Source organism: Emys orbicularis, chromosome 7, assembly GCF_028017835.1.
Source record: "Emys orbicularis isolate rEmyOrb1 chromosome 7, rEmyOrb1.hap1, whole genome shotgun sequence".
NCBI classification, from domain to species: domain Eukaryota; kingdom Metazoa; phylum Chordata; order Testudines; family Emydidae; genus Emys; species Emys orbicularis.
In genome coordinates this window covers 13,418,476-13,437,497 of record NC_088689.1, presented here as the reverse complement: position 1 = coordinate 13,437,497, position 19,022 = coordinate 13,418,476, and the positions used below count along the sequence as shown (strand labels likewise).

General features: G+C 40.4%; 1 protein-coding gene across 1 annotated transcript in view; it reads right to left on the bottom strand.

The window, feature by feature from the left end:
• The window catches only part of ATRNL1 (attractin like 1), a 1,044,719-nt gene that overhangs the window by 742,942 nt on the left and 282,755 nt on the right, over positions 1-19,022 (bottom strand). The window contains exons 14-15 of the mRNA XM_065407744.1: positions 7,796-7,928; positions 6,393-6,574 (exon numbers count right to left, since the gene is read on the bottom strand). Of these exons, the coding sequence (XP_065263816.1) occupies positions 6,393-6,574; positions 7,796-7,928 (315 nt within the window). The remainder of the gene's footprint in view (positions 1-6,392; positions 6,575-7,795; positions 7,929-19,022) is intronic.

Sequence of the window (19,022 nt, the reverse complement as noted above, 5' to 3'; positions counted from 1 at the left end):
TTTGTGACAGCTGATACACATTTACAGTCACTTACACAGAATAAATAGAACTGGACAGGCAGATAGAAATGAAAGAGAAATTATTAAAAAAAAAACTAACTGTGGCACAGCATAAATCACTGTATCATTGCATTAGAAGTTTCTGATAAGTAAATGATCATTTAACCCCAGCTATCCCTTTAAAGTGAATGCATTTGTCTACCTTTGTTATATGCCACATGTGGATTATCTCAAATTTATATAACTGCAATGGCTCAGGACATAATTCATTTAAATAAAGATATTCTTGGTAGGATGTCACCTTGCAGAAGTTTTTAGCTTTGAAATCTAGTAAAAGTATGGCATTCCAAAGAAATAAAACAGACATTTCTCATCTGCACTTCAAGCCAGCCAGCAAATTGTCAAATCAACAGTCTGTCACAGGCAGTTTTCTTAGATTTTATATCGTTGCATGCTGTGTTGGTTCCAGGATATTAGAGAGACAAGGTGGGTGAGGTAATATCTTTTATTGGACCAACTTCTGTTGGTGAGAGAGGTCACCTGAAGAAGAGCCCCGTGGAAGCTCGAAGGCTCCCCAACAGAAGTTGGTCCAATAAAAGATGTTACCTCAGGTCTGGTCTACACTACAGACCTATATCAGTATTACCACATTGATCAAAGTGTGAAAAATCCACATGACATAGCAATGTAGTTGCACCGACTTTATCCCCTGTGTAGAAAGCACTATGTCAGCAGGATAGCTACTGCCTCTCGGGGAGGTGGAATAACTATGACCATAAGAGAGGGCTTTCACATTGGCGTAGAGCGTCTTCATGCACTGATGCAGTGGTTCAAGTATAGACATGCCTTCACTCACCTTGTCTTTTGTCTTAGATTTTAGGTACTTCTATGTGCAATTTTAATAGCAAACAAGAAAAAAGTCAAGTAAATAATTCAAGTAGTCATTTCTAATGGACCTATTCTTGATTTTGTAACTCTGATTTTCTACAAATTTAACATTATTGCTTTTCAAAAAAGTGGTAAGATATAATATGTCTCAAGGCTGCAGTGGGTACAAATCAAGAGACATGTTTTAAACATAGGGAATGCATTACTTTCCTTAGCAAATAAGAGAAAAGCACAGGTGTGTCTTAAGGGAAAATAAATCAGCTTACACTGTTCACTTCCTACATTTTGCTGAAAAATAAAACTAGCAACATGACCAATATTTGCATATCTTTTTCAAGAACATAGTATAAAATGATATTTTAATTTATAATATATATGACATTAAATTCTTGCATTCAGAACTAATACAACACAAACATTTGCAAAGGGCAAGATTACATTGCCATTTCCTTGGTAGGAATCTTAATTCATTTGCAGCATAATGACCTTGCAAATCAGCTACTAGCTTGATATAAATTTTAATTATTATTCATAATTGTCTTTTTTCACCCTGTCTATAAAACATAAGCTACTATAAAACTAATTTTGTTTTGCAGCCAAGAGCATGTAGCAGGGTATAAAACCCACAGACTATGTATAGAAGTGTAAATCTTTTGTTTGTTTATAAGAAATGATTTATCTGTTTGGAATCTCAATATTGTTCTGATGTTGTAATTTTTCAAAAATACTTTTTTTTTTAAAACATACATTCCAGGAAGATAAAAACAAGAATGGCTACACTGGGTCAGACCAATGGTCCATCTAGCCCAGTATCCTGTCGTCCGACAGGGACCAGTGCCAGCTGCTTCAGAGGGAGTGATCAGAACACAGCATTTTACCAAGTGATCCACCCCCTGGTCCAGTCCCAGCTTCTAGCAGTCAGAGGTCTAGGAACACCCATAGCATTCATTTGTGTCCCTGACCAGCTTGACTAATAGCCATTGATGGACCTAGCTTCCAGGAACTTATTTAATTCTTTTTTTTTAATCCAGTGAAAGTTTTGACGTTCACAACATCCCCTGAAAATGAATTCCACAGGTTGACAGTGCATTGTATGAAGAAGTAACTCCTTATGCTTGTTTTAAAGATGCTGTCCATTAATTTCATTGGGTGACCCCTGGTTCTTGTGTTATGTGAAGGACTAAATAACATTTCCTTATTCACTTTCTCCACATCAGTCAAGATGTTATAGACCTCTATCATATCACCTCTTAGTCATCTCTTTTCCAAGCTTAAAAGTCTGAGTCTTTTTAATCTCTCTTCATATGGAAGCTGTCCATACTCCTAATCATTTTTGTTGTCCTTCTCTGCACTTTTTCCAATCCTAATATATCTATTTTAAGACAGAGCGACCAGAATTGCATGCAGTATTCAAGGTGTAGGCGTACCATGGATTTATATAATGGCATTATGATATTTTTTGTTTTCTTATCTATCCCTTTCCTAATAGTTCCTAACATTGTTAGCTTTTTTGACTGCCGCGGCACACTGAGCAGATGTTTTCAGAGAACTATCCACAATGACTCCAAGATCTTTCTTGAGTGATTCTGTATGTATAGTTGGGATTATGTTTTGCAAAGTACTTGTACTTATCAACATTGAATTTAATCTGCCATTTTGTTACTCAGTCAACCAGTTTTGTGAGATCCCTTTGTAATTCTTCAGTCAGCTTTGGACTTATCTTGAATAATTTTGTATTGTCTGAAAACTTTGCCACCTCACTGTTTACCCATTATTCCAGATCATTTATGAATATGTTGAACAGCACTGGTTCTACTACAGATTCTTGGGGGACCCACTTTTTTCTCTCCACTGTGAAAACTGACCATTTATTCCAACCCTTGTTTCCTATCTTGTAACCAGTTACTCATCCAATGACTACATACTTTGCTTAAGAGCCTTTGGTGAGAAACCTTGTAAAAGTCTTTTTGAAAGTCCAACTACACTATAACCATTGGATCACTCTTGTCCACATGTTTCTTGATCCCCCTCAAAAAATGTTAATAGATTGGAGAGGCATGATTTACGTTTACAAAGGCCATGCTGACTCTTCCCCAACATACTGTGTTTATTTAGATTACTGATAATTATATTCTTTACCATAGTTTCAACCAATTTGCCTGGTACTGAAGTCTGCTTACCAGCCTGTAATTAGCAGGATCGCCTCTGGGGCTTTTTTTAAAAATTAGTGTCACATTAGCTATCCAGCAGTCATCTGATAAGAGTAATGGGTTAAATACCACAGTTAGTAGTTCTGCCAGTTCCTTCAGAACTCTTGGGTGAATACCATCTGGTCCTGGTGACTTCTTATTGTTTATCAATTTGTTCCGAAACCTCCTCTATTGATGCTTCAATCTAGAACAGTTCCTCAGATCTGTCACCTAAAAAAAATAGCTCAAATGTGGGATTCTCCCTCAAATCCTCTGCGGTGAAGACCAATGAAAGAATTCCTTCAGTTTCTCTGCAACAGCCTTTTCTTCCTTGAGAGATACTTTAGCACCTCAATAATCCAGAGGCCCCACTGATTATTTGGCAGGCTTCCTGCTTCTGATGTAGTTAAAAAAATTAGTTTTTCTAGCTTTTGCTAGTTAATTTTCAAATTCTTTTTTGACCTCACTAAATATACTTTTACACTTGACTCGCCAGAATTTATGCCCGTTTCTATCTTCCTCAGTAGGATTTGACGTCTAATTTTTAAGAGATGATGTTTTGTCTCTAACCTCCTCTTTTACTCTATTGTTTAGCCATGGTGGCATTTTTTGGTCCTTTTACTGTTTTTATTTTATTTGGGTATACATATAGCTTGAGCTTCTATTATGGTGTTTTAAAAAATGTTCCATCTACCTTGCAGGCATTTAACTCTTGTGATCATTAATTTTAATTTCTGTTTAACTAGCCTCTTTATTTTGTGTCATTCCTATTTCTTCTACTGTGCTGGATTTCTTTGGTGTTTTCCCCCTACAAGGATCTTAAATTGAATTACATTATAGTCCCTATTACTGAGCAAGTCAGCTACATTCACCTCTTGGACCAGATCCTGGGTGCCACTTACAACTAAATCAAGAATTGCCTCTCCCTTTGTGGGTTTCAAGACTAGCTGCTCCAAGAAGAAGTCATTAATGGTGTCTAGAAATTTAATCTCTGCATCCTGTCTGGAAGTAACATGTTCCCAGGCAAATGAGGATAACTGGCATCCCCAATTAATTACTGGGTTTTCTGTTTTTGTAGCCTCTCCCATCTCCCCGACTATTTTACAATCACTGTCACCATCCTGGTCAGGTGGTTCATGGTATATTCCTGTTATACGTTTATTATTCAACCATGGAATTTCTATCCATAGAGATTCTATGGTACTGTTTGATTCATTTAAGATTTCTACTATATTTGGCTTCTTTTCACATATAATGGCACTCTCCTATCAGCACGACATACTCTGTCATATATATTTTGTACCTTAGTATTACTGTGTCCCATTGATTATCATTGTTCCACCAAGTTTCTGTGATGCCTATTATATCAATATCCTCATTTCATATCTGGCACTCCAGTTCAACCATCTTAGAATTTAGACTTCTTGCATTTGTATACAAGCACTTAAAAAATTTGTCAGTATTTAGATCTCTGCTTTAATGTGATATAATTGAATAATAATATAAGGAAGGCCGTACTGGGTCAGACCTAACATCCATCTAGCCCAGTATCTTGTCTTCCAACAGTGGCCAATGCCAGAGGGAATGAACAGAACAAGAAATCATCAAGTGATCCATCCCCTGTCACCCATTCCCATAGAGCTCTTTTTCATTTGACTGTTTCTCTTCAGGTCATACCTGTACTTTATCAGCTTCTATCCTCTCCTCTTGACTAGGATATAGCATATTCCCTTTAATAAATACTCCCTTAAGGATGTGTCTATCTGAACTGTGTGCTCCTCTGCACCTGTTGGCTTTCCCCCAGCCCTTAGGTTACAGAGGAGTTTTTAAACTTTTTAATTTTACATGCCAGGAAGCTGGTTCCTTTTTGGTTTAGGTGGATCCCATCCTTCCTGTACAGGCTCCTCCATTCCGAGTAGGTTCCCCAGTTCCTAATAAACCTAAAATCCTCCTCTCAACACCATCATCTCACCCATGCATAGCAACCTTGCAGTTCTGCCTGTCAAACTGGCCCTGCATGTGGAACTGGAAGCATTTCAGAAAATGTTACCATGAAGGTCTTGGACTTTAATTTCTTTTCTAGCAGCCTAAATCTGGCCTCCATGACCTCTCTCCTACCTTTCCCTATTGTCATTGGTATCTACATGTACCATGACCACTGGCGCCTCCCAAGCACTGCACGTAAGCCTGTCTAGATGTCTCGAGAGAACTGAAACCTTCACACCCGGCAGGCAATTCACAGTGAGGTTCTCCTGGTCATCACAAACCCAACTATCTATATTTCTAATAACTGAATCCCCAACTATTATTACCAATCTCTTCCTAATAACTGGAATTCCCTCCCCCAGAGCGGTATCCTCAGTGCAAAAGGATACCATGACATCATCTGGAAGGAGAGTCCCAGCAATGGGATCATTTCCCTCTGCTCCAGCCTGATGTTCTCCTTCCCAAAGACTTTCATCCTCCTCAACAGCACAGAGGCTGTCAAGACTGGGGTTAGGACCACTCTATTATGTTCCAGAAAGTCTCGTCTGTGTAACTCTCTGTCTCCTTTAGCTCTTCCAATACAGCCATTCTGGTCTCAAGAGTCCATACTCTCTCTCTGAGGGCCATGAGTTTCTTGCACCAAATGCACACGTCACTTGCTGTTGAACTTCTGCCTGCATTTTTTTGTTGTTGTTGCTCTCGCAGGGTTTTTGTTTGTTTGTTCTTTGTGTTCATTTTTTATTTTCCTTTGGGGGGTTGTTGGTCTAAGTTTAGAGAATGTTTATTAGGTGCATCTGACTCTCATGCTCCTTCTCTAACGTCTCACGCAAAACTCCCCCTTTTGCTGCTCCTGCTCACTAGCTCCACTGGTCCCTTCCAAGCTGGCTTTTTAAAACTCCTGTTCTCCCTAAATTAGCCATCCATGATATAGGCGGGCCTTTCAACAAAACAATCAACTGTTAGATTGAACAGCTAAAATCCACAGCTGACCACACACAAAATGGTAACTCATTCCCACACCTAACGGCATTGTACAGCAATTAACAAACTAACACAAAACCCTTCCCTCCTTCATTCCATTTCCTGCCACAGGTGGCCACACACACAAAAAAAAAAAAAAAAAAAAAGAGAGATCTTGCAGCATGTATAATCCCCAACAGATCAGAATCGGCCGTCTTCCCACAAAATCATCTGCTGGCAGCTCCCTCTCTTCTAAATCTAATGAACTCTAGCTCAGGAACCTTTGTAAAATTTGGAGAGAGAGAAAAAGTTGTAGCCACAATTAGGGTTTAAAGGTCAAAATAAACCAGCACTTTGAAGTCAAGTTACCTGGACTGTATACTTCTGTATTTCATCCAGAACAAATTCCACTTCTTTTGAGGTTGTTAATGAGGCAAGATTCCCACTCAAATTGTAGCAGTATAGTTTGGCATTGTCATAGCTTTCACGACTAGAATTTATGCGGAGGCAGGCATCGCCAATGTGACTCCATCCTTCCCCACACAGATGAGCTAGTACAGAAATCACATTAAGATACAAATGTATAAGCAGAAAAGCATGCAAACGCACATCTAGAAGGTTTAGTTGTTGTTTTTTTCAAGTCACGGTCCAGTATATACCGTTACTCAGTTTCATCATAATTTATAAATGTAATATTAAACAACCTAGAAAATCAAGTTTTATATTACTTTGAATGTCAATGTAGTAAAAGTGCCAATTAACAAGAAAAAAATACAACATATATAGTGTTGCAGTAAGTTATATTCTGAGTTACAGTCTAATAGCATCGCTAGTATAATCCTTCTGATATTTATAAAGACTTAAATGTAAATAAGCATTCAAGGCTATACTACACAAATAATATATACAGGTTTGACATTTTGGTGCCATGGCAATAGTTGTCTCAGAAAAATGAGTTGATTAGAGTTTATCTAAATCTTTTTTTAGAAATATGAAGACAAATTTATTAGAACCAAAAGATCACAAAAGTGTGTCTTCTTTCTTTTGTCCTTTCTATAATCTTAAAATAATAATCACCCTATACCAGCATGGTGGCTAGAGACACAATACTAAATGTCAGTAAAACAAATTTCTGATATTTTAAAATTTTAGAGAAAGATATGTTTTTAAGCGTATCATTAATATATGTTTAGCACTAGTCACATGCACATTATTGTTAAAAGATGAGCAACTAATTGATAGCAGTTAATGTATTCTTTTAAACTAGCATCTTCAAAGATTGTTTACATGCACTTTATGGTTGTCTAAAACTTATTATTTAAAATTACTCACTGAGCAATTTCCGCAAATAACTTGTTCGGTAGATTGTTTAGAAGCAGTTTGTTACAAGAATCTGGTATCAAAGGCAAGGTTTTTTTGTTAGCTTTGATTAGACACACAAATCACATTTGTATTGTTTATATTCCCTGATTGGATGTGCATGGTGTATCTAATCTTTTTCACAGTAAGAATATTTGGGTTTTAAAAAGTCAAAATTTGCTTTCTGGGAATGTTTTATATTAGCATCTTAAAATGAACTGTTATCATGAACATTCCTGCCAGCGAACTCAGTCACTAGATTATCCTTAAAAAAGAGATCTTAAAGGGCAGTGAGCACAAGCAAGACAAAGTCATTTTTTCTAGTTGAGTAAATATTCATGGAAATTAATTTGGGAGATTCACCCAGCTCTCAAAACAATTAAAAAGCAGATTTCAAATTTCAAAGCTTTTACCTGGTAAAGCCTGGCATTCTTGCTGCCGCTGATCCCACTGGCAGTTCAGGTTTACTGAGCAACTTTTACAGCTGGTCAATTTATTACAGATCTGTTCATTTCTCACATGACATTTGGTGTAGTTTTTGACTGACTATAAAAAACAAAACAGACACAGAGTATACCTTTTGTTAAACTGCTCATAGATCAGAAATCAGGAGTAAAGTGCACAAGGCTCCCACCAATCCAGTTGTTTGTAGGTTAGACAGGCAAATGAATCTACTGATTCTAAAAAAGTGGGAAAGGATTCTGGTGTCACTGACTGGAGCAGAAAAAAAAATAAAGGACCTCATATATGTCAAGAATTCCAGTAATTTCATCTGAGATTTTTTTTTAAAACTACTTGTATTTAAGATATGAAGTATAAAATTTAAAGAACCCAAAGACTACCATTTTGGCAGGAACAAAAGAATTCCCTCTGCACTTCAGTGAATGAGCAACACAGTAAACTCTGAAGGCAATTTTTAGCTAAAATGCTTTGATGACTGAAGTATTGCTCTCTAAGTAAGGCATTTATCTTTTTCCTGTTTGGGGCTTTTAGACCAAGATGCAAGTATTGAGACCTTATTTAATAAATCACACAGAAAAGTGTCATTAACATACACTTAAGACTGCCTCCGTTCATTTCATGTCAACACAAGCAATATAAATTAAGGAATTCACAACTTAAAGCAACATTATAATCACAAAACCCAAATACACACAAACTCCTCAAGTCCACAACAAATTCCTTTTCAAGTCCAACACAACTGGTCACAATGTGCACATATGCAATTCTTCGGATTCAGATTCAAAAGACACAACGTAAACTCCAACCTAATCTAAACTAAGATATATTCCCTACAAACATAGGCATACTAGTAAGCTCAGGCTGTAGGTGTTGGAAGTGGTGATATTTAGCTCGTAGAGACAATATGCGTCAGAAGGAGAAATTTCAAGCATTTAAAAATTTCTGAAATATTCAAGAGGAAGAAGAAAAGCAAGAGGTAACAGTGTAAGTGAAGAGAACAAGAGGGAAAAGAAGGAAGATTTCCAATTCTTTAACCCCTCCCCTTTTTTTCTTTACTGTGTAATGACAAAAAGTATACATTAGATGTAGATCAGAAAGCCAAATTCAAGGCCCAATTCAAGCATGAATCCACACAATTCAAACTGACAGAGTTCAATTTTTCACTATGATCTGGACTTTGCCAAATAAATCTCGCTCCCAATTCACTGTTATATTAGCATGTGGTGTGGTCTGCAGTTAGACTGCACTGGTGGCATGATCCTACAGGGATGGCCCAGAAAGACCTTCCAGTTTCATTTAAGACAGGGATCTCAAACTCAAATCACCACGAGGGCCACATGAGGACTAGTACATTGGCCCGAGGGCCGCATCACTGAAACCTTTTCATACAACGATACAAAAGTATAGTCAAAAATGAAAAAAGGAAGAGTAATATAGTATGCTATTAAAAGTGAATGTATTAACTTTTTTAAAACTGTAATGTGAAAAGTCAGTGCTAATTTTGACGCTCATTTCATTTTTGGCCACTTAGCTGGCAGCGTTTTGCATCAACCAGAGCATCAATATTAGGTTTGATATCCTGAGATGAAACCAGTCTCCGTGTTGCTTGCAAATTGTACCACATTCCATACAAAAAACTACACTAAGAGAATGTTAAGACTGCACAGTTAAGCACACGTGCCAAAATCAGGGTTGCACACACAACTTTTTCTCTGCCACTTCGAGACTATATGTTATCATGCAATCTTTTAATTACAGGGTCACGTACTGTTTCTCATATATCTTTTTTCTACATCCTTAAATTGTATAGCATCTTACAGTGATTTTTCTACTGACTTTTATTGCATTGTCACAGTAGCCCAATATATGATTACTAGCAAAGGACTTGCCACTTAGCCACTCAAGTTTATGGTAAGTATGAGTGAGGGTGAGCAAATGTGTGTTGTGATGGAAAGCTGTGTTGATTTGTGCCTGCAAAAAACCCCACTCCACCCCTTCCATGAGTCCCCGCCCGGCCCCGCTTCTTCCCACCCCCCCCCACCCCTTCCCTGCCCCCTCCCTGCCCCTATTCCAATCCCTTCCCCGGCACCGCCTCTTCCCTGACTCCTCCCCTGAGCGCACCGCGTCCCCCCTCCTGGAAAGTCCTAAGCACCGCCAAACAGCTGTTTGGCGGCGGGAAGCACTTGTAGGAAGGTGGAGGAGTGGGCACACAGCGTGCTCAGGGGAGGGTGATGGGAGCTTGGTGGGCTGCAGGAAATAACTCCGCGGGCCACATGCAGCCCGCGTGCCACGTGTGTGAGACTCCTGATCTAAGGGCATGTCTTTATGAGGAGAACTAAGGAAAATTAAGGTGAATTAACTAAAAGTGTTTAATATCCATAAACTAAAGCACATTAAACACTGTGGAGGTGGTCTCATTCAGCAGTAAAGTGGTCATAGTTCACCATAGTTTAGGGAAGATTAAGCTACAGCAAACCAAGGCCAGTTTAATCCTGAATGACAACATCCACACAGGAGTTTAATACACTTCGATTTACGCACATAACTTCATACCTTTAGTTGATTTGCGTTAACCTTCCAGATTGTCACCATGTGGACATGGCCTACGACAAAATGATCAGGCTACTCAAGTATTCCTTGATACATCTCTGTTCTTATGATACTAAAAACTGTACTTGAAAAATGCAATCACTGAGGTTATCTAAATGGAAATACTTTGTCATTTAAGGCAATTGGTGAGTTCTTAAGGGCTACCATTCCAAACGCACACAAAGGGCTATGCATCTCTAGCAAGCGGGTGTTTTATTTTTATGTATTTTAATTTCTTTTATAACTACCATGCTTGCCAACCAGCAGCACACTTATGTCATCAGGTACCATCTATACCATTCTCCGTTCCTCTCCCCAAACTCACCATCAGATTTCTTTACCCTTCTAAGTAACTAGGCAAAAGATTATTTTGACAGAAATGAGGCAAATACAGTGATGCTGGAACAGTTTTTGGAGTGGGAGTGCTGAGCTGCACCCCTCTTACCCGCATCTGCAGCTCTCACTGCCCCCTAGACCTGGGGCTGGGAGCAGGACTGTGGCTCCGGAAGGGAGGGATGCGGACAGGGGTAAGGCGGCAGAGGCTGGGGCCACAGCTAGGGGCGGGTGCAGAGTCTCAGGCATGGGGCCAGTAGCTGGGGCCAGCCGCATGGACCCCGGGCCTGGCGGCCTGGACCCTGGGGCCAGCAGCCAGGCGGGACCCCGGGCACAGGGCCGGCGGCCGAGCAGGATCGTGGGACTGGCAGCGGAGCCCCCAGAGCCAGTGGGTGAGCAGTACCCCAGGCCAGCTGTGGAGCTGGCAGCTGGGACCCTGGGCGGCAGGGGCATGGGGCCGGAGGCCAGGATGCCGGGCACAAAATCTGGGGGTGTTGCAGCACCCCCCGCAACCTATTTCCTGCACCTTTGGGCAAATACAGTTAACGCTAAGATTCACTGTTTCCACATTCCAGAAAGAGGGTTGGTGAAGTAATATCTTTTACTGGACCAACTTCTGTTGGTGAAAGCCAAACTGTCAAGCTTACACAGAGCTCTTCTTCAGATCTGGGCATCTTTCCACATTTATAATACAAGGAGTATGCAGTAGTTAAAAATAAAGCATAACCAATTTAGCTAGGTATTCCATTTGTCAAATCCACTCCATCGCTAGATTAGTACTGGCATAGAATTCCTAATCTATGTCTAATACGCATTTGTTGTCTTTTCACAACAAAGTAATAGTACCATTATTAACAAAAGTCCCCACGCTCAGTCAAATGTAAAGACAGGCCTGCTGCAACAATATGAAAAAGAATTACATCCACAAAGAGCCCACATACTCAACAACTAATTAAAAAAATGAAGTTGGGTTTGTTTCCTGCAGTACTAGCTTTATGACTACTCTAGGTCATAAAGCAGTTTATTCTGTAGAACTGGAGAAAAAGAATTGTAGGCATTGGGTACATCTACACAGGATAAAAGACCCATGGCACGGTCGCAGCTGGCCCAGGTCAGCTGACTCTGGCTCGCAGGGCTTGGGCTGTGGGGATAAAAATTGCTGTATAGACATTCGGGCTCAGGCTGGAGTCCCTCCACTCTTGCAGGGTCCCAGTGCCCAGTCTGCAGCCTGAGCCTGAATGTCTACACAGCAATTTTTCAGCCCCAGAGCCCAAGCCCCATATTTATCACTGTGTAAATGTACCCATTCAGACCCTCCCCATTAGCTCACCCTGCAATTACTGGGAAGACATCTAACTTCATTGTTATTCAATTTACCTGCCTCTAAGATAGGTAAGTATTATACACATTTCCTCCCGGGAATGTTTTGAAGACTATGTAATGTTTGAAAATCACTTTAAGATCATCCACTGAAAGGCACAGTAGATGTGTATAAAAGCACCATTAGCATTAGCAGAAGCTGACAGTGCCACCAGTATTTGCATTTGGTTCATATGTACTTGGCTACAAATTAGTTATACAAGCATGTGTGCAGTGTTGTAGCCGCATTGGTCCCAGGATATTAGGGAGACAAGATGGAATATCTTTTATTGGACCAGCTTCTTTTGGTGAAAGAGACAAGCTTTTGAGCTGCACAGAGCTCTTCTTCAGGTCTGGGGAAGGAACTCAGAGTGTCTCAGCTTGTTTTGCATAAATAGTTAACACATTCTATGAGATCATTCAAGGTGAGGTGGCCCATTAACACCTCTGCGGTCAGAAGACAAAAAAGGAGGACTAGTGGGTTACAACTACAACAACTCCACAACCCACAGAACACCACCTCTGAGAGAAACCATGGCACCAAGACCCACCACACGGACGCTATACATCATCTCAACATCAATTTATCAAGTCTACCTCTAACCGTAGCTGTGTTATCTCCAATGGACTGACCTTCTGCCCCACCACAGAACCTGATACCATACTAACACATGGAGAACTAGAAGAATTATTCCACAAGAATTATTTCACAACAATGACGATACTACCTGTAGACAGATGAGCCGCCCCCCCCCCATTTGCTCTTTCGAGTGCAGTCTGCACAGTTTCCTGTTATGCTGTTACAAAGCCACAAGCTGCGGAAGCTTCCCAATGATGTTAGATTCTTGCTTAAAGCTGTATTCCTCTATATTACCAATTGTATTCATGCTTATGAACATGTATTCAATTAATGTAAGGAATGAGTGAGATAGTGTGAGTGACAGCCAATGGCAAAGCAAAGAAGCAAATATCACCTTTTATGGAACCATGGTATTATCTTGGTAAAGGTATACATTTTGAGACGGGCGGCCAGGACAGTTACCAACAAGGAAATGTTACAGCACACTAAACTCGGGACCAGACCAGAAGCAGTAGAGCCCTCCTGCGGATCCAAAGGGACTTCGGGGACTCTCGACACCCCACGGCCAATCTCTGGGCAGCTGTCACCTGGCCAGCCTCAGCCATTTGCGAAATCGAAACCAACATCCGCGCCTGCAGCCTGCCAGCATGAATGTGTTGGGTGTCTGAGTATAATTGTGCAAATAAGGGAAGCAATAAATGAACCCTCAATGCTGTTCTAGTTCACCCTCTGTTTGTGGTTATTTCTTGGCTGGTTCCAAGAACAGGTAACACTACCCACAACTAGGACATCCCCACCAACAGTTATAAGAAAAAAGAATCATCTGCCTGGACATCCCACAGTGGGATCATTATGCTGATTGCTTCAGGAAAAAAAAAAGACTGTGAAATCCTTACTAAATATCAGATCCACCACAATCTCTCTACCAATGAGAGGACAGCTATACAGTCCCTGAAATCCAACCACCAGATAGCAATCAAATCAGTAGACAAAGGGGGTGCCATCATAGCCCTCAACCACGATGACTACGTCAATGAGGCCAACTGACAACCCTACATCACCACCAATTATGAAGAATTCAGATAATACCCCAAAACACAATTCACCCAGGAATTTAAGGATATGATCCTTTCTCAAACAACTCCAAGAGAACCTCTACAAATTCATCCCCCAGGAACCAACCCCAGGGACCATCAACATGCTTCCCAAGATACAGAAACAAGGGAACCCAGGCAGACCAATCATTTTTTGGCCACAGCACTCTCACTGAAGAAATATCAGGACCCATAAAAAACCATCCTCCAACCACTCCTTGCACAAAGGGACAGTTACCTCCAAGACACAACCAACTTCCTCCAGAGCTCCACAACATTAACCACCTCCCTCAGAACACCATCCTTGCCACCATGTATGTCACTTCCGTATACACAAACATCTCTCAAAATGACGGCATCGCTGCCTGCCTCAAATATCTACAAGCTAATGGACAACACTCAGATCTCCACCCCAAACACATCACCAAACTCATCCATTTCATCCTCACTCATAACAATTTTACATTCAACAACAAACATTTTCTCCAAACCATGGGAACAGGTATAAGTACTAGGATGGCTCCCCAACATGCCAACTTCTTCATTGGCCAACGTGAAGAAAAATTTCCGGACGACTGTACCACAAAACCAATGATATACCTGTGATATGTTGACGATATTTTCATCCTTTGGACAGATGACCTAAATTCCCTCACAGATTTCCACCACAACTTCAACCACCACCCCACCCATCAAACTCTCTGTAGAACATTCCCACCCCAGCATTAACTTCCCAAACACTATGATCAGCTTCAACAATAGAACCTTATGGACAAGAAACCCACTCACAGATCACTATACTTACCTTCACAGGCATTAACAGTCCACTTCACATTGAATGGTTTCTTAGAATATGTGTAAGAGACTTATGCTAAACAATCTGTTCCACTTTTAGTTAGCTGTGACACTCTGAGTACTTCACCAGACCTGAAGAGCTTTGTGTAGCTCAAAAAAGTTTGTCTCTTTCTCCAACAGAATTTAGTCCAATAAAAGGCAACTTTTATACTATTTATACACTTTTTAAAATCCATCAAAAACTTTAAATTACAAGGTATTTTCATTGGTATTATGGGATACTTTTTAACTAACACCTCCAATATGATAACAGGGCCCCTTTTAGTTTCTGTCTCACAGCCAGAGGTAAACTAAAAAAGCTGCTGGGATGTCACAGATATATTAAGCAGCAAAGAAATTCAACTCATTAACTGAAATAGAAAGACAATCCCTCGGGATGGTTTATTCAGATAAAAGTCTAAGCTAAATAATCCGTCAACAGCAGGTAGCATAATAACGAACTTACCCGAGGGCCTTCAAAACACCTCCAGGTTTGTAGATACCTAAAAGTTTTGTGTAAGTTTAGCCATTTGTCACACGTCGCTTTTTGATAAAAGCAATTTTATATATATCTTTCTGTAACACATATAGAGTGTGTCAGCTATATATATTATTTCTTCAGATTTCTAAAATGTAACTATAGGCTCCATCCCATAAATTAAAATCATCGCATAAGCAAAGGACTGCCTATAAATATACCCTCTCCTCAACAGACTCAGAGAAGGGAGGGGGGAAAAAAAAAAAAAAACAGGCTTTGCCACATAATCAGAAGGTTAACAAATCTGGGCTCTGGTGGACCAGGAAGGAGAGCAAGTTCTAAAACCCAAGGACACTGCACAGAGCCAATAAGTACCTCTCATACGCATTGAAGGAGCTCTGGCTCAAGCATTTCTGCTGACCTCAAGAGTGGGTAACCAGATGCCAAATCATTTAGGGCTTTATCGGTTAAAATGAACACACTGAATACCAATGTTGACAATGCAGCACTAGTTTAATGTGTTGTCAGTGTGCAATTCTACTTAATAATCAAACTGTGGTACTCTACACCAGTGCTTCTCAAAGCCGGTCCGCCGTTTGTTCAGGGAAAGCCCCTGGCGGGCCGGGCCGGTTTGTTTACCTGCCGCGTCCGTAGGTTCGGCCGATTGCAGCTCACACTGGCTGCGGTTCGCCGCTCCAGGCCAATGGAGGCTGCGGGAAGGGCGTCCAGCACATCCCTCGGCCCACACCGCTTCCCGCAGCCCCCATTGGCCTGGAGCGGCTAACCGCAGCCAGTGGGAGCCTCGATCGGATGAACCTGTGGACGTGGCAGGTAAACAAACCGGCCCGAACCACCAGGGGCTTTCCCTGAACAAGCGGCGTACCGGCTTTGAGAAGCACTGCTCTACACTACCTTCGGCTTCTGAATGCCCCCCAAATGTAGGCCCGCATTACAGCAGGCTAATTTCAAGGTGACAAAGGCATGGATAATTGTGGGAAGGTTTGTCCTGAGGGGAAAAGATCACATTTGTCTTGCCAGACTCAGATAGGGAAAAAAATATCACTCTTTGCCACAGCTGCTACCTGGGCATCCAGGAGCAGCTCAGGATATAACACAGCACCTCCAAAATGCACACCTGTTTCACAAATGGCAGTCATATTCCCCTAACAAGGGCTGCTGATACAAATTTCCCCCAACTCTTCTGGCTGCTTCTCTCAGCCCAACATCCTCTCAGTTTTATCTGGACTGAGTCACTGCCAGCTAGTTCTCAAGCTCATTCTAGGCACCGGGTAATTAATTCTATTGCTCCAGTTGGGTCAGATGTGTTGAAGACAGAGCTGGGTGTCATCTGTATACTGAATACATTGCAGCCTATGTCTCCTGACTAACCCTCCAAGAAGCCCCACATAGACAGTGAATAGTAATATAGATAAGACATATGCAGCACATTTATATGATTAAAATGAGGTTTTTTAATCTTTAATGGTGTACTGGTATACTACAAAAACATGTTAAATGGGAGATGCAACCAGGGCCAGCTCTAGGCACCAGCAAACCAAGCACGTGCTTGGGGCGGCACAATTCCAGGGGCGGCATTCCGGGGGCGGCAGTTGCGCTCTTGGAGGTTTTTTTTGCTTTGGCAGTTGCACTCTCGGAGGTTGGTGTTTTTTTTGGGGGGGGGGCAGCAAAAACCTAGAGCCAGCCCTGGATGCAACACTAAGATAATGTAGCAGGTTAGTGCAGCACTGGTGATATTAGTGCATCAACCTCCTGCTCATCATTAAGGAAAACAATCCACTTGTAAATTGCTAGGTACTAAAGCAGTGCAATTGTTAAAAATGAAATTTCAATCATATACAGAATCAGTTTCATTAATATTGGAGAGAACAACTATGTTTTAGGGGCTTGTTTGGTGCTTTTACCGGACCAGATGCTCATTAGTAAATAGACTATGAAAGGTATCTATTATTTTTCTGATCTATAGCAGAGACTACTGTAAAACAAACATGGGAGAGCCAGATAAGTTGCTCTTGAAGCCTATGTAGCTGCATGGTACACCGTTAAAACAAATGCTGCAAAGTGACAATGTCTACATGTACAGTATGCACACAGAAATTCCACAGAATCTTTGGTATCAATTTGCATTTGGTTTGGTTTAATCGCCATACATATTGACAAAACTGCCTGAGAGACGCATTACAATGAATTTTAAATTACAAGTAAGCACCATCTGTTCTCATACAGTGCCTCCCCTCCCCTGCTCCATATTCCTTGTTAACACATCATCACAATGTCAAAATCCCAAAGCATTCAGGCTGTTTTAGAAAATGAATTCTTCTCATAGTAACATTACATGTTACAGAGTTTTCTGAAGAATCTAGGGTATTTGTACCATTATTTTTTAATAGTAGAGTCTATTGAACACAGATAACCCAAGGCTATTTAAGAATCTTTAAGAGGAAATTCAAACTCTGGTGACTATTTTATTGTAATGTACTCTATTGCATTCCATTATTCCGAACCCTTATTTCCCTTAAATCCAATTTACACATTGCTTCCCTGAAAATCTCATTAGCTCAATGTAAATGTACATCCAATAGGTAATTCATATTAAACCTAGTAAGTTATAATCTGAGCCAATGACATTCAGATTTATGACAGCACATCTGTTACTCAAATTCACATACTGCTGTGGAACATGTGTAATATTTATGCACAAGGGTATGCATAAACTATCTTACGTTTTCATTTCCTCACTTATGTCTGATTTAGTTTCATTCTTAGGTTCCAATCCTGCTACTGATAAACACATGGGCAGACTTCTGCACCCACGTGTGTTATCCATTGCAAGATCAGGGCCCGAATTCTATTTTATTTTAGAATTTCAGAAATTAGCAATGGAAAAGGCCTATGAAATCACCTAGTTCATTCTCCGTTTACTGCAGGATTGTTCTGGATAATAATATATTCTTTGACTGATTTATCTAGTATATTTCTAAATTATTCAAAGCAATAGGACTTCCACCATTTCCCTTGGGTGACTACAGTATTCTTCAGTCTAATAAATCTCACTATTTGAGATTATTTCAGCTAAATTTTCCTTTCCTCAGCTTGACAATTCTAAGTCTATTTATATTTCCTCGCGACATCATAAATAAACAATATTTCCCCATCCTTGATGTTTAACTAGGTAGATAATTCTCTTTTCTTTAAGCTCACAGTTAAGGTGTTATTTCAAGCAAGGGTTACACTTACCACTAAAGCAAGCACTAGTTATTCCTGTCCCCCAACTTGACATACTGATGTTTATCATCACCCTTTCTTTATGGTCTCCATTAATCTTCAGTCCATGTGAGGGTGCTCAAATCCAAGAGCATTTTAATTTATTTTAAACGTAAGATTTTGTGCTTTATTGAAGTCTGTTAGCTCAACCTTTAAGGAATGTCCCAGCCATTTATCCTCCTATCCCTGACTCAACCTGACTCCCTGTGCCATGAGGCTTCTGTGGAGATGGTACAGAGCCAGCTCTGCACCAGAAGTAGACACCATTTGTGCCAATGACATGCACCAGGAGGGCCATGTAAAACATCGAGTGAGTTTCTTTCCTGTGGGGTCCCACTGGGATCAGTTCTTGGCCCTATGCTATAAATGACTTGGAAGAAAAATATAAAATCATCACTGATAAAGTTTACAGATGACAAAAAATTTGGGGAGTGATAAAGAATGAAGAGGACAAGTCACTAATTCAGAGTGCTCTAAATTGCGTGATATAATGAGTGCAAACAAAATGCATTTAAATACAGCTAAATGTAAATATATACATCAGGAAACAAAGAATGAAGGCCATACTTACAGGAGGGGAACTCTTTCCTGGGAATGAGTGAATCTGAAAAAGAGTTAGGGGAAGTGGT